Below are 16301 nucleotides of genomic sequence, written 5' to 3' on the forward strand. Positions count from 1 at the left end.
AGAAGAAAGCCTTTTCGAGGTCGAAAACACGAAACAAAGTTAGATATCTTAACAGAATGGCGCCAGGATCCATTTAGTTAGATTATGTCTTCGTGGCCTAAAAAATTAGATGTCAGGTACACCCGGTGCGATTATCAGGCTCACAGGCACCTTCTTTTGAATGTAATAAGTAAAAAACCGACGAATGATTAATGATGACGAAATCACTTAGTATAATAAATATATTTATTTATTACACTTAATTTGTATACATTGGTGGAGCTAATCCGTAAGGCATGCTCTATCAGTCAACGAAAGGTAACGCATAGGCAATAATATCAATTTCGCTGAGATTCTAACTTACGTAATTACAGGAATCTTTCTAGCCGAATGCTTACGGTTTCAAGAGTAGTAAAGACATTATAGAATTGAGATTTCAACATCATATAACAACATTTTCTGTCATGTCTATAAAATACGTAATTTAGTACTAGGTATGTTGTAAACTCGCTCGTCCAAGTATAATAATAAATAAAGACTAATGATATTATTAAAATCTCGACACACAGAAGACGAATAAAACTAAAAAAATATATATCACACCACAAAATATTCAATCGATAAACCAAAACTGAGAATTTAATTTCAATTCCTTAATAAAATCTAAACACATCGGATTTTTTTTCCATTCCGTATCTTTAACTTATATGTATATAAGAAAATAAATAAATTTTGGCTACATGGCGTAAATTATCGTAACCCACGAATGTTACAAGCCGGGTAGATACAGCCTCCCACACCGCCATTCATCCACTTAAGTACGTACCTGACTCGTCTGAGCCGATTATCCGATATGAGTTGAGCGAAATTGAATTTCGGCGCAGTCTTTCACGATCAAGCCTATGGAAGAAAGTTGGACTCGCAATCCGCAAAACCGCTTTAGAAGTTTATCGATTCCACAACGGACATGCGAATGATTCTTTTTAATCTGGATGTAACCGGAATTGTGTTATACAACAGACCGATTCGTTGAAACGGGATTTTGAAAAACAAATTGGAAAGTACATTTATTATGAGTCCACGCGAGTAGGTACCACCGCCCTGCCTGTTTCTGCCGTGAAGCAGTAATGCGTTTCGGTTTGAAGGGTAGGGCAGCCGTTGTAACTATACTTGAGACCTTAGAACTTATATCTCAAGGTGGGTGGCGCATTTACGTCGTAGATGTCTATGGGCTCCAGTAACCACTTAACACCAGGTGGGCTGTGAGCTCGTCCAACCATCTAGCAATAAATAAATAAAAAAACAGTACATTTAAAGTCACAGGCTGGTTGGTCATCTCAATAACCTAAAAATAGCAATTTGGCACATATTATTAATATGACTGTAGTGTGGCTAACGATAATTCTTTCGTCTTACCCGACATTCAAAACGTAGCTTCGATAATGAGACGCAATGCGGTAGCCGTGCCTTAGGGATTTGGGTTGGGCACTACAAGTCCACAGTTTTACTAGTTCCGTTAAGACAAGTGCCTCATGAAATAGAAACAATTTACTCACCAATAAAACAAGAGGTCATTACTATCACCACAAACCTTTATAGAATTACACATACGAATATGGAATAAATGTAAATGGATCGTGTCAAGTCTTTGGAAAACCACTAAAGACATTTTAAACGACAGTGAAGAATATTAAACGCTAATCTTTAAAGTATTAAGAGAACGCCTAGTTATGACACGATATGTATTACCTATTTCGATGAATTCTCTTATTTAAATCGGAAATTTGAAATTGTTTTTGAAAATAACCTATTTTTTTATTTTTTTTTATTGCTTAAATGGTTGGACGAGCTCACAGCCCACCTGGTGTTAAGTGGTTACTGGAGCCCATAGACATCTCCAATGTAAATGCGCCACCCACCTTGAGATATAAGTTCTAAGGTCTCAGTATAGTTACAACGGCTGCCCCACCCTTCAAACCGAAACGCATTACTTCTTCACGGCAGAAATAGACGGGGCGGTGGTACCTACCCGTGCAGACTCACAAGAGGTCCTACCACCAGTGATAAAATTTTACATTCCATATAATATGATGAAACTCTTTATCATTATTTACGATTTTGTGAAAACGCCATTTTCCTTAACCATTTTTTCGACGAGTCAGGGATCAATAACCTCTCTAACTGTTATGGGTCTTGTTTTTTGATAATATTAATTTAAGCTCATTAATAATTCAATTTAAAATTGACTTTCCCATTTCATATATCGTTTACTTTAAATCGCCGTATCGACTCGCCTTGTTTCGTGTCCGTAAGAAACGTAATAAAACGCTTAAGTTTCACGGGAAGGCGGTAGTTTGTTGCGGTTTCGACGCACGTACGCCCCACGTAATCCAGCCGTAAGCCAGTGCCACTCCGGGGCCTCGCATGATAATATCTTCACATACGTGACGTGATACCTGCTGTTCAATTTTATACGTGATCGCTCATACGCAAATTCAAGTCAATAATTCTGTTCTGCTATCTACATATTTCTATAGATAATTTAGTTCAATGAATGAAGTACGATCGTAAACTATCAAAACTAATTTAATAGACTAACCACCAAAAACAGATCTCAATAAATTTAATTAGTCGTCGTGACCACGAAAGCTGTATAGCAATGTAGATAGAAATAATATAATGGACAATAAAAACACCCGATATGAAAACGCGAAAGTAGCTTTAATTAAATCATACAAGAATCAGTTCTAAAAGCAAATACATATTAGCCGCACAAGTTCCAGTAGGTAAGCAAATAATTCGGCCGTGAATTTCCCTGAAATCGAATGATTCTATTCATAATGAAATATCATAGCTTAATAAGCTCGTTATGAAAGACTGTTAAAAATGTTTCACGTTTTGGAACAATTGTGAATAGCATTTATAGCACCGATAACTCATTTTGAATAAGACCACCTTACTATTGGTAGGGCATCTTGTGATTACCGGTGGTAGGACGTCTTGTGAGTCCGCACGGGTAGGTACCACTACCCTGCTTATTACTGCCATGAAGCAGTAATGGGTTTCGGTTTGAAGGGTGGGGCAGGCGCTGTATTGTAAAAACTGAGACCTAAGAACTTATATCTCAATGTAGGTGGCGGCATTTACGTTGTAGATGTCTAGGGGCTTCAATATGCACTTACCACCAGGCCTACTTGGTAAAACCACCATAATTTTTGTAAAATGATTTTTTTTCCTTACGTATGCTACCTAGCGGCTTATGCCAGCGTAACCGGGCGAGTAGGTGAGCTCACGGGGCTCTAACCTGAGGACGTTGCTAACACTAGCCCTAGCAAGAGCAGTGTACTTCGTAGAATCTACCACCGGATCGGAAACACGACGTACTGAGAAAATCGAAGAAATGGTGCACTGATGCGAACTGTAAATACTTTTTTTTTTATTGCTTAGATTGGTGGACGAGCTCACAGCCCACCTGGTGTTAAGTGGTTACTGGAGCCCATGGACATCTACAACGTAAATGCGCCACCCACCTTGAGATATGAGTTCTAAGATCTCAGTATAGTTACAACGGCTGCCCCACCCTTCAAACCGAAACGCATTACTGCTTCACGGTAGAAATAGGCAGGGCGGTGGTACCTATCCGCGCGGACTCACAAGAAGTCATACCTACTTACTGTATATACTTACTAATGAGATCCAATTTCAAGTCAATCAAACGATAAAACGCAGTACGCAATTCATAATTTATCAAATAACCACTTGCTTCCATAACCGAATGCTTCACACGTTACCATTGTATATAGGACAAATTTTCAATCAACCCGTAATCCGATGCCGGATTTTGCACCTGTAATAGAAATGAAGGCCAAATTAAATTTCGTTTTAGGCAAGATTTGTCACGAGCGGCGAGCCACGTACTACGTTGATCTCACGGAAAATTACCTAATTTTGAATTCCCGGTTGTCCTGCTCGCATTATACGTTAATTTAATATTCTAATCGGAAACGGGCACGATTCGAACCGCCCGTTAGCTGTTTAATTTAAATCACACGACAGATGGATTTCTACATGACGCAACTTTAAAAGCTTATTAGACTTCGCAAGCCGGAAAAAACATTTAGGTAGTTTTCCAATTACAGAGCATAATGCGACTCAGTGACGCACAATGCCGAATTATTCTGAAGCTTAATTGGAACGTGAATTAGTTTTCAAATGCATCAGCAGAGTGCGCTAAGTTAGCACAGTTTTAATTAACATTGATTATTTCTAAAAAACTACGATGAAACGAAAGCCTTACAATTTTTTTCAACATTAAATAATATTACTAACGATATTATAAACAAAATTTCGACCAATGCCAACTTAAAGAAAAAACACTTGTCAATTTTCTGTCACTGAGTCGGTATCAATTGCGAGTATCACGCGAGAGCAGTACTTTTGAGAGTGCTCGATTTTGCGAAGCGTTGCTGTAGATGGAACATTCAACGTTGAGCATTATGCCGCATAATGCGCTCTTGTGCTATAATTGGAAAACTACCTTTAGTTGCAATCTCTTGTTCATTTTTCATAATATAAGTTCCGACATTGCGTACACTACAGTTTTCGTTTCCTAAACAGTATTTTTATTAAAGTGCGTTAACTAGACGGAGATTAAAATAGAAAAAGTCGCCTGCAGTAACAGATAGCGAGGAGATATTAAACTTAACAGTAATTAGTTGAGCAATTTATTTAGCAAATAAAGTGGACGATAGTCAGTCAGTGGAGAATAGTCAACGGGCCCGTCCAGTATTTCGTCCCTTCAAAAGCCACATTTAAAATGAAATTCGTTTAGAAGCAAGGTTTTATTTCGTGTTACACAGATATTGTTTAGCGTTTAATCATTCGGCATTGTAGCGAGTTATGACGTCAAAATACGCGTTGTACAAATTCTACCATAGATTAACATTCGAAACGGCTATAGCCTCCTTCTTCGATCTTCTCCTAAAATTTTAAGCAATTATTTCTCAATTTTAAGCAATTATTTCTCAAAACTGTTTAGTCGATTTAAATTATTAAATTGGAAATAAATATTCCACTACTTACCACTACCCAGTTGAGTACAAAATTACCAAAACTATTATGAGTGAATAAAATGAATGAATGAAAACTTATGATTTGCAACGAAATGAACTGAGTATGTATATAGATTTAAGTACGTACGGCTGTATAATTAATATAATAATATGGCTTTAAGGAATAAATTGCAGAGTCTTACGTAAATGTGCTATTTCAAGTAATGTCACAGAATCCCTTTAATCTTTTAGGACGCGCTGTAGCCACGGTCGCACCCTCCTCACAAGGTCCCGCAGGAGACGCGATAAATTACGACTTATCCCCGCTAATTGCAAGGAAAATAGAATTTAAGTCGAATTTGCGAATCGGCAATTAGTTCGGAGGCACGCGGCTACTATTTATCTGGAATGTAGATATTGTAATAGGACTTTAAAATTTAATAAATTTAATTTATTTTGCAGCACATATTCAATTCGTGATTGAAGTAATCGTTAGTATTTTATGAAAAACAAAAATATTCCAAAAGTCAGACGAATTCAAAAATTATAAACGCAAGATTAAACCTAAACCGTAAAACAATTAAACCGTAAATAATGTTTAATCACAAAATTTTCTTAAAGTTTTATTTTTAAATTAATTACATTGACTTGTACCGTAAATACTTACTGATAATTTAATTAAGTTTTACTATATTAGATATGACGGTGGCTCTAGTGTTACCACTTAAAACATGTGTGTTTCCTTTAATATACTCTTTTTTTTTTATTGCCCTTGTAGGCAGACGAGCATACCGCCCACCTGATGGTGAGTGGTAACCGTCGCCCATGGAATTCAGCAATGCCAGGGGCAGAGCCAAGCCGCTGCCTACCGTTAAGTAATCTCCACAAGCCTCGTTTAAAGAAGGATATGTAAAAGTTTCTCACGGATTAGCGCATTATACTTGCATATTAGTTTTCATTTTACATACAATGCACGTTGCAGAATCTACGTGAAACTTACGGAATTATTAATATACTTATTATACATGGCTGCATTGTTGCGGCTTATTAAGTTTAAAATGGATAATTTATACAGTAACTATGACTATAACTAAAGGTGGTAGAACCTCTTGTGAGCCGGCGCGGGTAGGTACCACCACCTTGCCTATTTCTGCCGTGAAGCAGTAATGCGTTCGGTTTTAAGGGTGGGGCAGCCGTTGTAACTATACTGAGATCGGGTGGCGCATTTACGTCGTAGATATCTATGGGCTCCAGTAACCACTTAACACCAGGTGGGCTGTGAGCTCGTCCACCCATAAAAGTAATAAAAAAAAAACAGTAACTATGACCGGCTACTACCTTACGTAATGTGATTTCAATTAACTATGGATACAGAGGGTACATACATATTTTTATTTATCTATCTTTAAAATTCCTCTATTTACCCGCACGTAAAAGATCAGCATTGTCATAGTTGAACCGCCGCTGTTGAAATAACAAGAGGATCAATTTCAAAAATTCTATAAACATTATTAGTTTCCGTACCGTACCGTATGTATATTAAATTATTACACATACCGTGTAAAAATAAAATAATACAACAGAGTCATTTTGCAATGACATGTTGATTTCTGATAAATGATTTACGATAACGCAATAGAGATTCCGCGGTCGAAAGGCATTGTTAGCGGTCCATTGTGCGACCTGTCAGAATAAAGACCGACTCTGTACTGATAAACCACGAATTGTAAAGGATACAATGCTTTCATCTCGGCTTCTCGAGTTGGCGAATCCGATCGTGAATTGCAGTTAATGTCTTCCAAATTTAAAAAGTGCAATGTTGTGTGGGCTAGGAGAAAGTTTGTCATTCGATGGTCGTCGCCCGAAACATATCTTGTCGGATCCCCCGGATCAACTCTCGGTGCTTTTAGACTCTTCAAGCACCGTCGAACTTGTCCATTACGACGAAGAGTTCGACGAGCAAGCTAACAGACACGGCTCGACGAAACACTACTATTGCTAGGGCTAGTGCTTAGCAAATTCTCTCAGGTTGAGCCCGTGAGCTCACCTATCCGTCCGGGCATAGCTGGAATAGCCTCTTTGGCTACCAGCAAATAGGTAGGAAAAAAAACACAACTTGCCGAATCCGGATCGTGAAGTGGGTCGCAATTTCGAACCGGCGGTAGATTCAAGCCCTTGCTAGGGCTAGTTTTAGCAAACCCTCTCAGGTTGAGCTCGTGAGCTCACCTACCCGTCCGTAAGAAGCTAGAATAGCCCGATAAGCTATCAGCGAATAGGTAATTAAAAATTAATCATTGGATGTCGCGAAATCAGGTGACCGGACTATTTTTGTTTTTAACTACCTACGAGCATTGTGTTAATTAAGATCGACTGATTAGTGATTACTGCTATTTACTTATACATACAGAAAAGCGACGATTCAAATCTAATATTTACTCTTTGAAGCCTTTTTTATAAATATAAATATGTCCTAATGCCCTGATACCTCCTCACCTAGTCCCACTGGTAATGAAATGGTAAACCTAAAAGCAATTTATGGGATAGCGCTTTTTTTCTTTTAATTTTATAGTTGTTAAGGAATACGGACTTATCGCCAACTGCTGATGACTTCAGGTCTGTATAGACTCTTTCTTTTCAAAACGTTGCGCACACTGTGGCAACGCGTGGCGCTGGTATAGCGTTCGGCGGTCGTGCGGTTACCGGGCAAGTTGGCGGGATATTTCAAAATTTAAGCCCCAAATCCAGACCCCAAAAATGGTAAACTAAGGGGGAATTTATGTCAATTTTTTGTTTAGAAAATCTTACGAACCTCAACATCACGAATACCGCCATCCATGAGACATAAAGTTTAAGTCTACACTATGTTACGGCTCTCTTCAATTGAATTGGATGAGTTTATTCATAACAAAGAATTAGCAATGACATTTCTTCCTATTCGTACACTCTTGACAGAGTGGTCGTGGTCATGCATCAGTCGGATCCTGCGATACCGATGCTCTCGCAATGCGACGCCATGTGGCACGATGTTTCGCAGAGTGAGAGCAAACATTTATGTTGGAGTGAGTCACAGATTTTATGAGATTTATACCTTTAAAATTTATAATAAGAAACTAGGAAAATAATGATTCGTCAATCTTGTTAATGTAAAAAAATGTATTATATATGGAAACAACTAGATAAATTTAATCTAAAACTAATTTCGTGTACCACCACACGTAATACCACACGCAACGTATGTACATACATCAATATGAATGTGTGGCTTTATATGTATTTACGATCTGTGTAATGCGAGAATATCTGAAAATAGCCACCGAGATCTCGGCGAAGTCATAATAAATCAACTTTCTCGTGAAAGTAATATCTGCCTATTAATAGGCAACTGCGATCAACATTGTTACGTATCGATTTCACTTAATTATCGCTTATACTTAGTTTCGTATTTCGCAATTACGTTACTTTTAATTGTACTCAGCTGTATATAGCATTACGTGAATTTTCGTTGCCTTACTTTAATTATTCTTTCGCCTTTTAATATCTATAGACATCATCAATTTTATAATCTTCCCGTACCTATTCAGTTATACATTATTAATTAGATATACAGGATTAATAATATATGACTATTACGTATTTCAGTAATTTGTTTAAAAAACTCCCGATCCAAACAAAGGATATTTTATTAAATGATACTAGGCTAGTAGTATCTAATGGAGACGGAATCTCAGGCCAATTAAATAATAATAAAACATTATCACCCTCTTATTTCTTCTGCGAAGCAATCTTGCGTTCTATTTCGAAAGGTGGGATAGCCCTGCGGGGAGGCTTAAACGTCAAAGGAAAGATCTTCCACCGAGCGGGTGATATTGCTCGGTAGACCGACGGTCCAAATGTTGTTGTTCGGAACTTGTATATATGCGCTTTATCTTGAAAATGTCGTAAGCGAGATTCGGGCATCTGTCAAATATCTTACGTTGCATGATGGCTACCGCCACAGCCCTATAAGAAATCTAGACTTCGACTCCACATTTCATGGTGGATGGAGAGCACGTACCTATCGGTGTATTACAATATAAAGAAAGCCTCCTACTTAAATTCCCGTGGACTTATCTCCAACGAAGATCGGTACTCTGCTAGAAACAAAATTAATTCTATAATCTATAGACGGTAAATCTCTCCTGATGCCATTTAAGTAGTCAATGATGACTCTAAAAATATTTTTCTACGTTTCAGTATTAACGCCAAAATGACTTGTTGGTTGTAATATGTAATCGTTTCTCGTTCCAGATTCGGAATTCGAGGAGTTGGGTGAGCAACTACCTCGTTACAGGCCGGACTCCATAGCTGCGTTACGACGGGCCACGCGCTTCACAGAACCCGAGCTCAAGAGACTTTACCGAGGTTTCAAAGCAGAATGTCCGACCGGCGTTGTAAAAGAAGACACCTTCAAACTTATTTACTCACAGTTCTTCCCCCAAGGAGGTAAGTTTGTCGGAAAACTGAACTCATTTCCAATCGGTCATAATGCTTGGGCATATATGAGACCAAAGGTTAGGTGCCAAAGGCCTGCCTATTTCTGCCATAAAGCAGTCATGAGTCCCGATTTAAAATATGGGACAACCATTACCCATTCAACAGTAACCAGTCACCGTTAGGTGGGCTGTATAATCGTTTGCCTACATCAGCAATAAAAAAAAAATACGGGGCACGTGAACTCTTAATCGAAATAGTGCAATAAATTTATAGTAAAAAATGCACTGATTTAAGCAAAAAACACTGAAAACAAAGATTTTCCGCTTTATTTTGGTATGTATGTAGTGGTGAGTATTAAAATGAAACAATGGTCACCTGTCTGACTTCAATGAGTCCTTATGATACTACTAGTTAGACCGACAAGGCAGGAGAGTTATTAAATCTTTGGTTGATTGGTTTGAAAATAAGGCGAAGGTTGAAAAGTTGTCGATAGTATAAGCTGTAGTTAGAAGCAGCAAATTGAATACTTCTAATTACTATCTGGATCTAAAATTCTCCGAGACCAATGAGGTATATTTTCTCTTAAAAGACTATTTGTTGGAGTATTAGTGTAGTAATTGCCAAACGCGGTTCCCAGTAATATATATTTTTTATTTTTTTATTACCATATATGCAGACAAGCATACGGCCCACCTGATGGTGAGTGGTCACCGTCGCTCAAGGACGTCAGCAATGCCAGGGGCAGAGCCAAGCCGCTACCTACCGTTTAATACTCTCCACAAGCCTCGGTTGAAGAAGGACATATCATAGCACTCGGGAAACACCGTGGAGGGGAGCTCATTCCAAAGCCGGATGGTACGTGGCAAAAAAGATTTCTGGAAACGCATTGTGGATGAATGTAATGGCTCCAGGTAGTATGGATGAACTCTCTATTCCAATGGCGGGCGATGCGATGGTATAAACGAGATGATGGTATCATCTCAAACAGTTCCTCAGAGCAATTTATTATAATATGCCTTTCAATATTTATACTAGCACTGCGTGTTATCTTTATAAACTCATCGACAACATTTAAGTCGAAATATGAAGCAGTTAGAAATCGCATGGATTATTTTTTGCAATTAAAATAAATTTCTCATGGTGTTTCATTTATTCTACAATCCTTACAATGCAACCCTTTCCCTATAACATTCGATTAACATAAATTACGACATAAACCTACAGGTAAGTGATAATTTACATGTCATCACTATGTTAGTTATATAAGCGGCCAATCCAAAAGGGAACATTTAATATTCTCTTAGCAGTATTAGTATTGCAACTTAGTTTTACTCGTGGAACCTTTTGTTACAAAGTATTATAAAATGGCATACACACCGCCGAGAATGGAGGAAGATGGCGAAACGTCATCCTAAGAAGGATTTTTGTTGTGTTAAGTAGTTACTGAAACCCATAAACATCTACAACGTAAATGCGCCACCCACCTTGAGATATAAGTTCTAAGGTCTCAGTATAGTTACAACGGCTGCCCCACCCTTCAAACCGAAACGCAATACTGCTTAACAGTAGAAATAGGCAAGGTGGTGGTACCTATCCGTGCGGACTCACAAGATGTCCTACCAACAGTAATTACGCAATGGGAGGAGATGGCCACGACTCATGGAGGAGGATTATAAAATTTCTCATAATTAAAACTTTAATCCGTACATTACAATAGAACATTGATGTAAAATGATCTTGTTATCAACAGAAGAGAAGGAAAGGTATTTATCATAGATTCGTGTGACTTTCCCTTCAAAATTACATTACTGGTAGATTCTTTATTGGCAAACTAGAACAATATTGGGCAAACTAGAACAATATTGGTCCGGTTTTAAGCGATTATCGAAGACTAGGCATCACAACTGATCGCCTTGAAGATCGCCTTGAGACAATCTTAGACTAACGGCTGACTTACCATAAAAATCGTAAAGCGGAAGTACTTCGTGAAAATGAGAATTTTTTTTGATATATTTAAATTTTTGTACTGAATAAATATTTTAGTTTCTTTTTAAATCACACGTTCTACAGGTTGCAATAACGCATTGGTTAATCAACAATCTTCTATTATATATTAGAGTCAAAATTGTTCTAAAATGCATTGGTTAATCAATATTCTGTATTAGTCTCAAAATTGTTCTAAAATCCAATTCAATTAATCCTATTGTCTTAACCAAATATAAACTAGGTAAGGTCAAAGGTGTCCCCGGGTACAAAGCTAATAAAATATGCCGACCGTACTCAAAGAATGAAATGGGGACATGAAAAACGCATCACATAATCATAATAATATAACCCCATCAAGTTAAGTAGGCTCCGGAAAGCCGAGCAGGGTTGTCGACAGAAATATTTGATTTCCAACTAGATTATTAAAAAGAAGGCTTTATACTTGTAAATGTGCTCATCTTACACATAGCATATCTTCTTGTCTTTGGTGGTTATCGGTTATCTATAGACACAATGTGCATCTTAAAAATACAGTAACACACTAGTGGTGTTCTAAGCGAGGTTCTGACGCGAGTTGTTGTGCAATAATTTTTTTTGTACCGGAGAAAATCACCGGATCCTCGCCCGGCGGATGGGGTATGTGGGAGTTGAACCTCACCAAAAACTCCTGCCACTAACAGCCAGCGGCCGACCCGGTCATGGGTGCAGCTTGCCGCACACCAGCCTGTACGGGCTCCCCAATGGGTTCCGCTTCGAGCGCCTCCAAGAGTGACCCCATGTTCTGTTCCTTGAACCGTCAAGCGATAGGAGGTTTTAGTCGATTCAACTCCGACATGCTCTACCTACACTCAACCTGGTAGGAGGCGTACAGTGAGCTCGAAGGCGAAAGTTTATCTATCAAACCTACTTATTTTTTGCCGCGTAACAGTTTTTTATGATTGAAGGATTACTGGTGGCCCGGAGGCCTTTCCAGTTTCACCAGGACAGGTGGGCGAGCAAAGGCTCAGCCAGCAGGGGTGGGATTTGCTAACAGCTACCCGAGCGCCTCCGAAGGAGACCTAACAGCTCAAGAGTAGCTGTTTCGCGAATAAATCTACTACCGGATCGGAATCGCGACCCGCTGAGAAGATCCGGCGAGAAACTCAGCGAGCTGATTCATGGGTTAGGTTGCACGACGAACTCTTTGTCGAGTTCGATGAGTACGGTTACCGGGGTCCCTAAGCCTGCTCCTAGTGTTAGAGCTGAAGGCGTCTAATGCAAAGGTTATTGGATCTGATGGATCCGTAAGGTCGTGTCTAGGGCGTCGACGGTGACTGGCTCCTGCGTGATCAGGATTCGAGGAGTAGTCAGCGGCGGCAACGATAAGGCGATTATCATGACGCATAGCCTTATCGAAGTACCGTTCCGACGCTGACTTCATGTATTTCTGGATAGATTCGAGGCCCAGGTCTTCGTGTAGGTCAACGTTCCTCACGAACCATGGAGCTCCGACGGGTAACCTGCAAAAGCGGGGTTGTAGAGATTGGAGGGTGTCTATGTGCGTGCGGGCCGCGTGAGCGAACACCACACTCGCGTAAGTCATGACGGGCCGTATGCAAGTTTTGTAAAGTGTCACCTTGTTCCGAAGGGACATTTTACTCCGCTTACAGATCATGGGGTAGAGTCTACCGAGAATAAACGCGGCACGGTCACGGACTGATTTTATATGCGGGCGGAATGTCATCGATGCATCCAGGGTAACGCCCAGGTACCTGACCTTCCTGGCCCAGGGTATGGGTTGTCTAAAGAGAGTAATCGGGGGTGTGAGATTCCTCCTCCTAATCCGGAGGAAATCCGTGTGGAGCTTCCCCTCTGAAATAGCACCGCAGTGCTTTTCGCTGGGTTGATGTCTATTGCCGCGTAAAAGTCCATTCTGGTTTTTGGTATTCATAAGCCTTATATCTAAGCAATTGACACTTCGACTCCACATCTCAGGGTGACAGGTGGTGTCTACTTCTTACTATACCTAGTAAAAAAGTACATCGTTTCTGTTAGATTTCAAATTTAAATACTATCATCCATCCTTATTTTTTACTGCACAGCAATTAAAATAGTCAATGCTAATGCAGTAGATAGTATATATCTGAAATCCTCATTGTAATTCATATTGAGTCTGATACATTAGGTATAGGAGAGAAGCCGCATCATTATCACGATAACAGAAGGTTTTTAATACTGGATCGTTAAAAATATATTACGTCTTCTCGTTATTTTCCAATAACGTATTGTGTATTTACATAGCCGCGTATTCAGGGCAACGTAGGGTTTTATTTTCTGGCCGATATTTTACCTGCATCGGCGCATAATAGTGAGCGCTCAATGCACCGGAATACATCGAAATACTGAGGACAATGGCTTCGAAATTCTATTTGGAAGTAAGCTCATTTTATTTCTTTTTTGTATTCACTATTTAATTGTCTTGAATAAGGGTTAAGTAATAAGTATACCTTAAACGCTAAAATATGATAATACAAAATAATAAGAAAAAACAAAACTGACATCAACAAAATGAAATAAGATTGGCATCAACACAGTCGAACTCAATTAAATATGCATAATTAAAGATAACTTAAAAACCACATGAAAATCACCAGAATTTGATTGATTTTAATTTGATTTAAAAATAATGATCAGAATCGGTTCACCAATAAAAACGTTCTGAGGTAAAAAACAACATAATTAAAAAATACAATCGCGTTAATAGCCTCACCTTTTTTAAATCGGTTAAATTTAATTTACAAACGCTCTTTCCGCCAGACATTATATAAATCATATATATAAATAATCACATTGCTATGTATGAGCTTCGACAGCAACTTAACATGCCATGAGCTTATTCGGCCATTTGACAGAAGATACAAAATGAGGTTTTATAGTGAGACACGCCTAATTCACAAAATGTTGATGCTATGGGCTAAATGTCACGTCGAGTTCTCGACGAGGACGGTGATGAGTTTTGGTTTCGGCCAGCGATCGGAAGTTTGGTCACGTTAAAGGACTTATTGCTACTGGAATAAAAACAACCGCGTCATCGTCGAAGAAGGCTAACTGGGTCAGCAGTGACTGGGAGATGTGTACTGAGCAAGAGCAGATCTAGGAGCTAGCTAGACGTGGTAGATAGTTTTTTTTTTTTAACTAATGGTAGGATTTGTTGTTAGTCCGCGCGGATAGGTACCACCATACTGCCTATAGTGCGTTTCAAATAAGAATGTGCACGTCAATGACCTTGAGCTGTCAAAGTATTTGGAAAGCAACAAAAAAAAAACTGGTTTTTTTTTTATTGAAATTTTCCATAATTATGTAGACTATTAATATGTTTGTTTTAATGAACCATACACACCTATATAATTTCCTTGAAATGTTGAGTACTGGTCGAGGTAAATGAAGCATGACTTTATTGCATTAAGCATGAGATTATATTTAAAAAAAAATCACTATTTAAAAATAAATCTGCAATACCGACAGTATTGGGCCCTATAATCTATGGATGGACGAAGATGATGATGATTACTCAAGCAGTGTGATCAGTAACATCGACAAACTCGAAGATTTGGATTGAATAAATATTAAAAAATTCCGACCTTTTTTTACTGACTTCACCTATTTTTTTCGATTTGACAGCTATGACGTCACAATATGGCGCAGGTTCATGCACATTCTTATTTGAAACGCATTATATTTCTGCCATAAAGCAGCAATGCGTTTCGGTTTGAGGGGTGGAACAGCCGTTGTAGGTACTATAAAAACGGAGAACTTAGAAGTATTATCTCAAGGTACGTGGCAGCAGCAGTGTTACGTTGTAGATGTCTGTTCCGGTAGCCACTCAACATCAGGTGGGCCGTGAGCTCATTCACCCACCTAAGCAATAAAAAACTTGAGATTGTAGGGAAGCTAACTCACCCTCTATCTCCCTATTAACCGTATCAGTGTTTTTAGGTTTGTTCGAAATTGTAAGGGTGAGACCTGGACGATAGAATAAAAAGTGGGATGGTGTGAGTCCTTCGGATTCAGTATGGTACGATTTATATGTTCTACAAATCATATGTCAAAACCGTATCCATATTTACTACTAGCCGTACTCGCCCGCTTCGCTGGGCATTTAAAATTAACATTATTATATATTGTCATTTTTATTAAGGAGTCCAACACTCATATAAATATTAGCCTATCCACTAAGTACATGATGTATTTTCTACATGGATACCAAGTTTCAAGTCAATCGGATGCATGGTTCAGTAGTTATAACGGAACATCCATAAAAACCAATGTAGATTTATATATTAGTATAGATTAGTTGGGTGTCCTGTAAATCTGCACGGGTAGATCCTACCACCCTATTTCTGCCGCAAAGCAGTGATACTTTACGGTTTGAAGGGTGGAGCAGCCACTATATTCATAGAACTGAGACTTAGAAATCATTTCTCAAGGTGGGTGGCCGTATTTATGTTGACGCTGTCTATGGACTCCGTTAACCATTTAACACCCGATGGACTATGATTAGCTTCCTACTTATAGATGTACCGTCGGATAACGAAAATAGTAGGAAAAATATATGCAAATTTCGGTTTTTGTATTCCTAAAATAGTGTAGTGTTCCTAAAAAAGTTAAAGTCAACGACTGAGTCGTTGAGAATAAATGTATATACAGTCAAAACCGTTTACTGCGACATCGTTTAATACAACATGCCGGTTATAATAACCAAGAACAAAGGTCCCGGCTGAATGCCATATGACCGCCTTATTAAAAATATTGCTTTCTACGACATTGGTAATA

General features: G+C 38.7%; 1 protein-coding gene and 1 long non-coding RNA gene across 2 annotated transcripts in view; both read left to right on the forward strand.

The window, feature by feature from the left end:
* Positions 1–16301, forward strand: part of LOC149500181 (uncharacterized) — a 574180-nt gene that overhangs the window by 201227 nt on the left and 356652 nt on the right. The gene's annotated exons all lie outside the window — the stretch shown is intronic.
* Positions 1–16301, forward strand: part of LOC114249072 (Kv channel-interacting protein 4) — a 147075-nt gene that overhangs the window by 116152 nt on the left and 14622 nt on the right. The window contains exon 4 of the mRNA XM_089737630.1: positions 9318–9512. Coding sequence (XP_089593756.1) covers positions 9318–9512 — 195 coding nt within the window. The remainder of the gene's footprint in view (positions 1–9317; positions 9513–16301) is intronic.

The sequence above is a fragment of the Bombyx mandarina genome, chromosome 23, assembly GCF_030267445.1.
Source record: "Bombyx mandarina strain Sakado chromosome 23, ASM3026744v2".
NCBI classification, from domain to species: domain Eukaryota; kingdom Metazoa; phylum Arthropoda; class Insecta; order Lepidoptera; family Bombycidae; genus Bombyx; species Bombyx mandarina.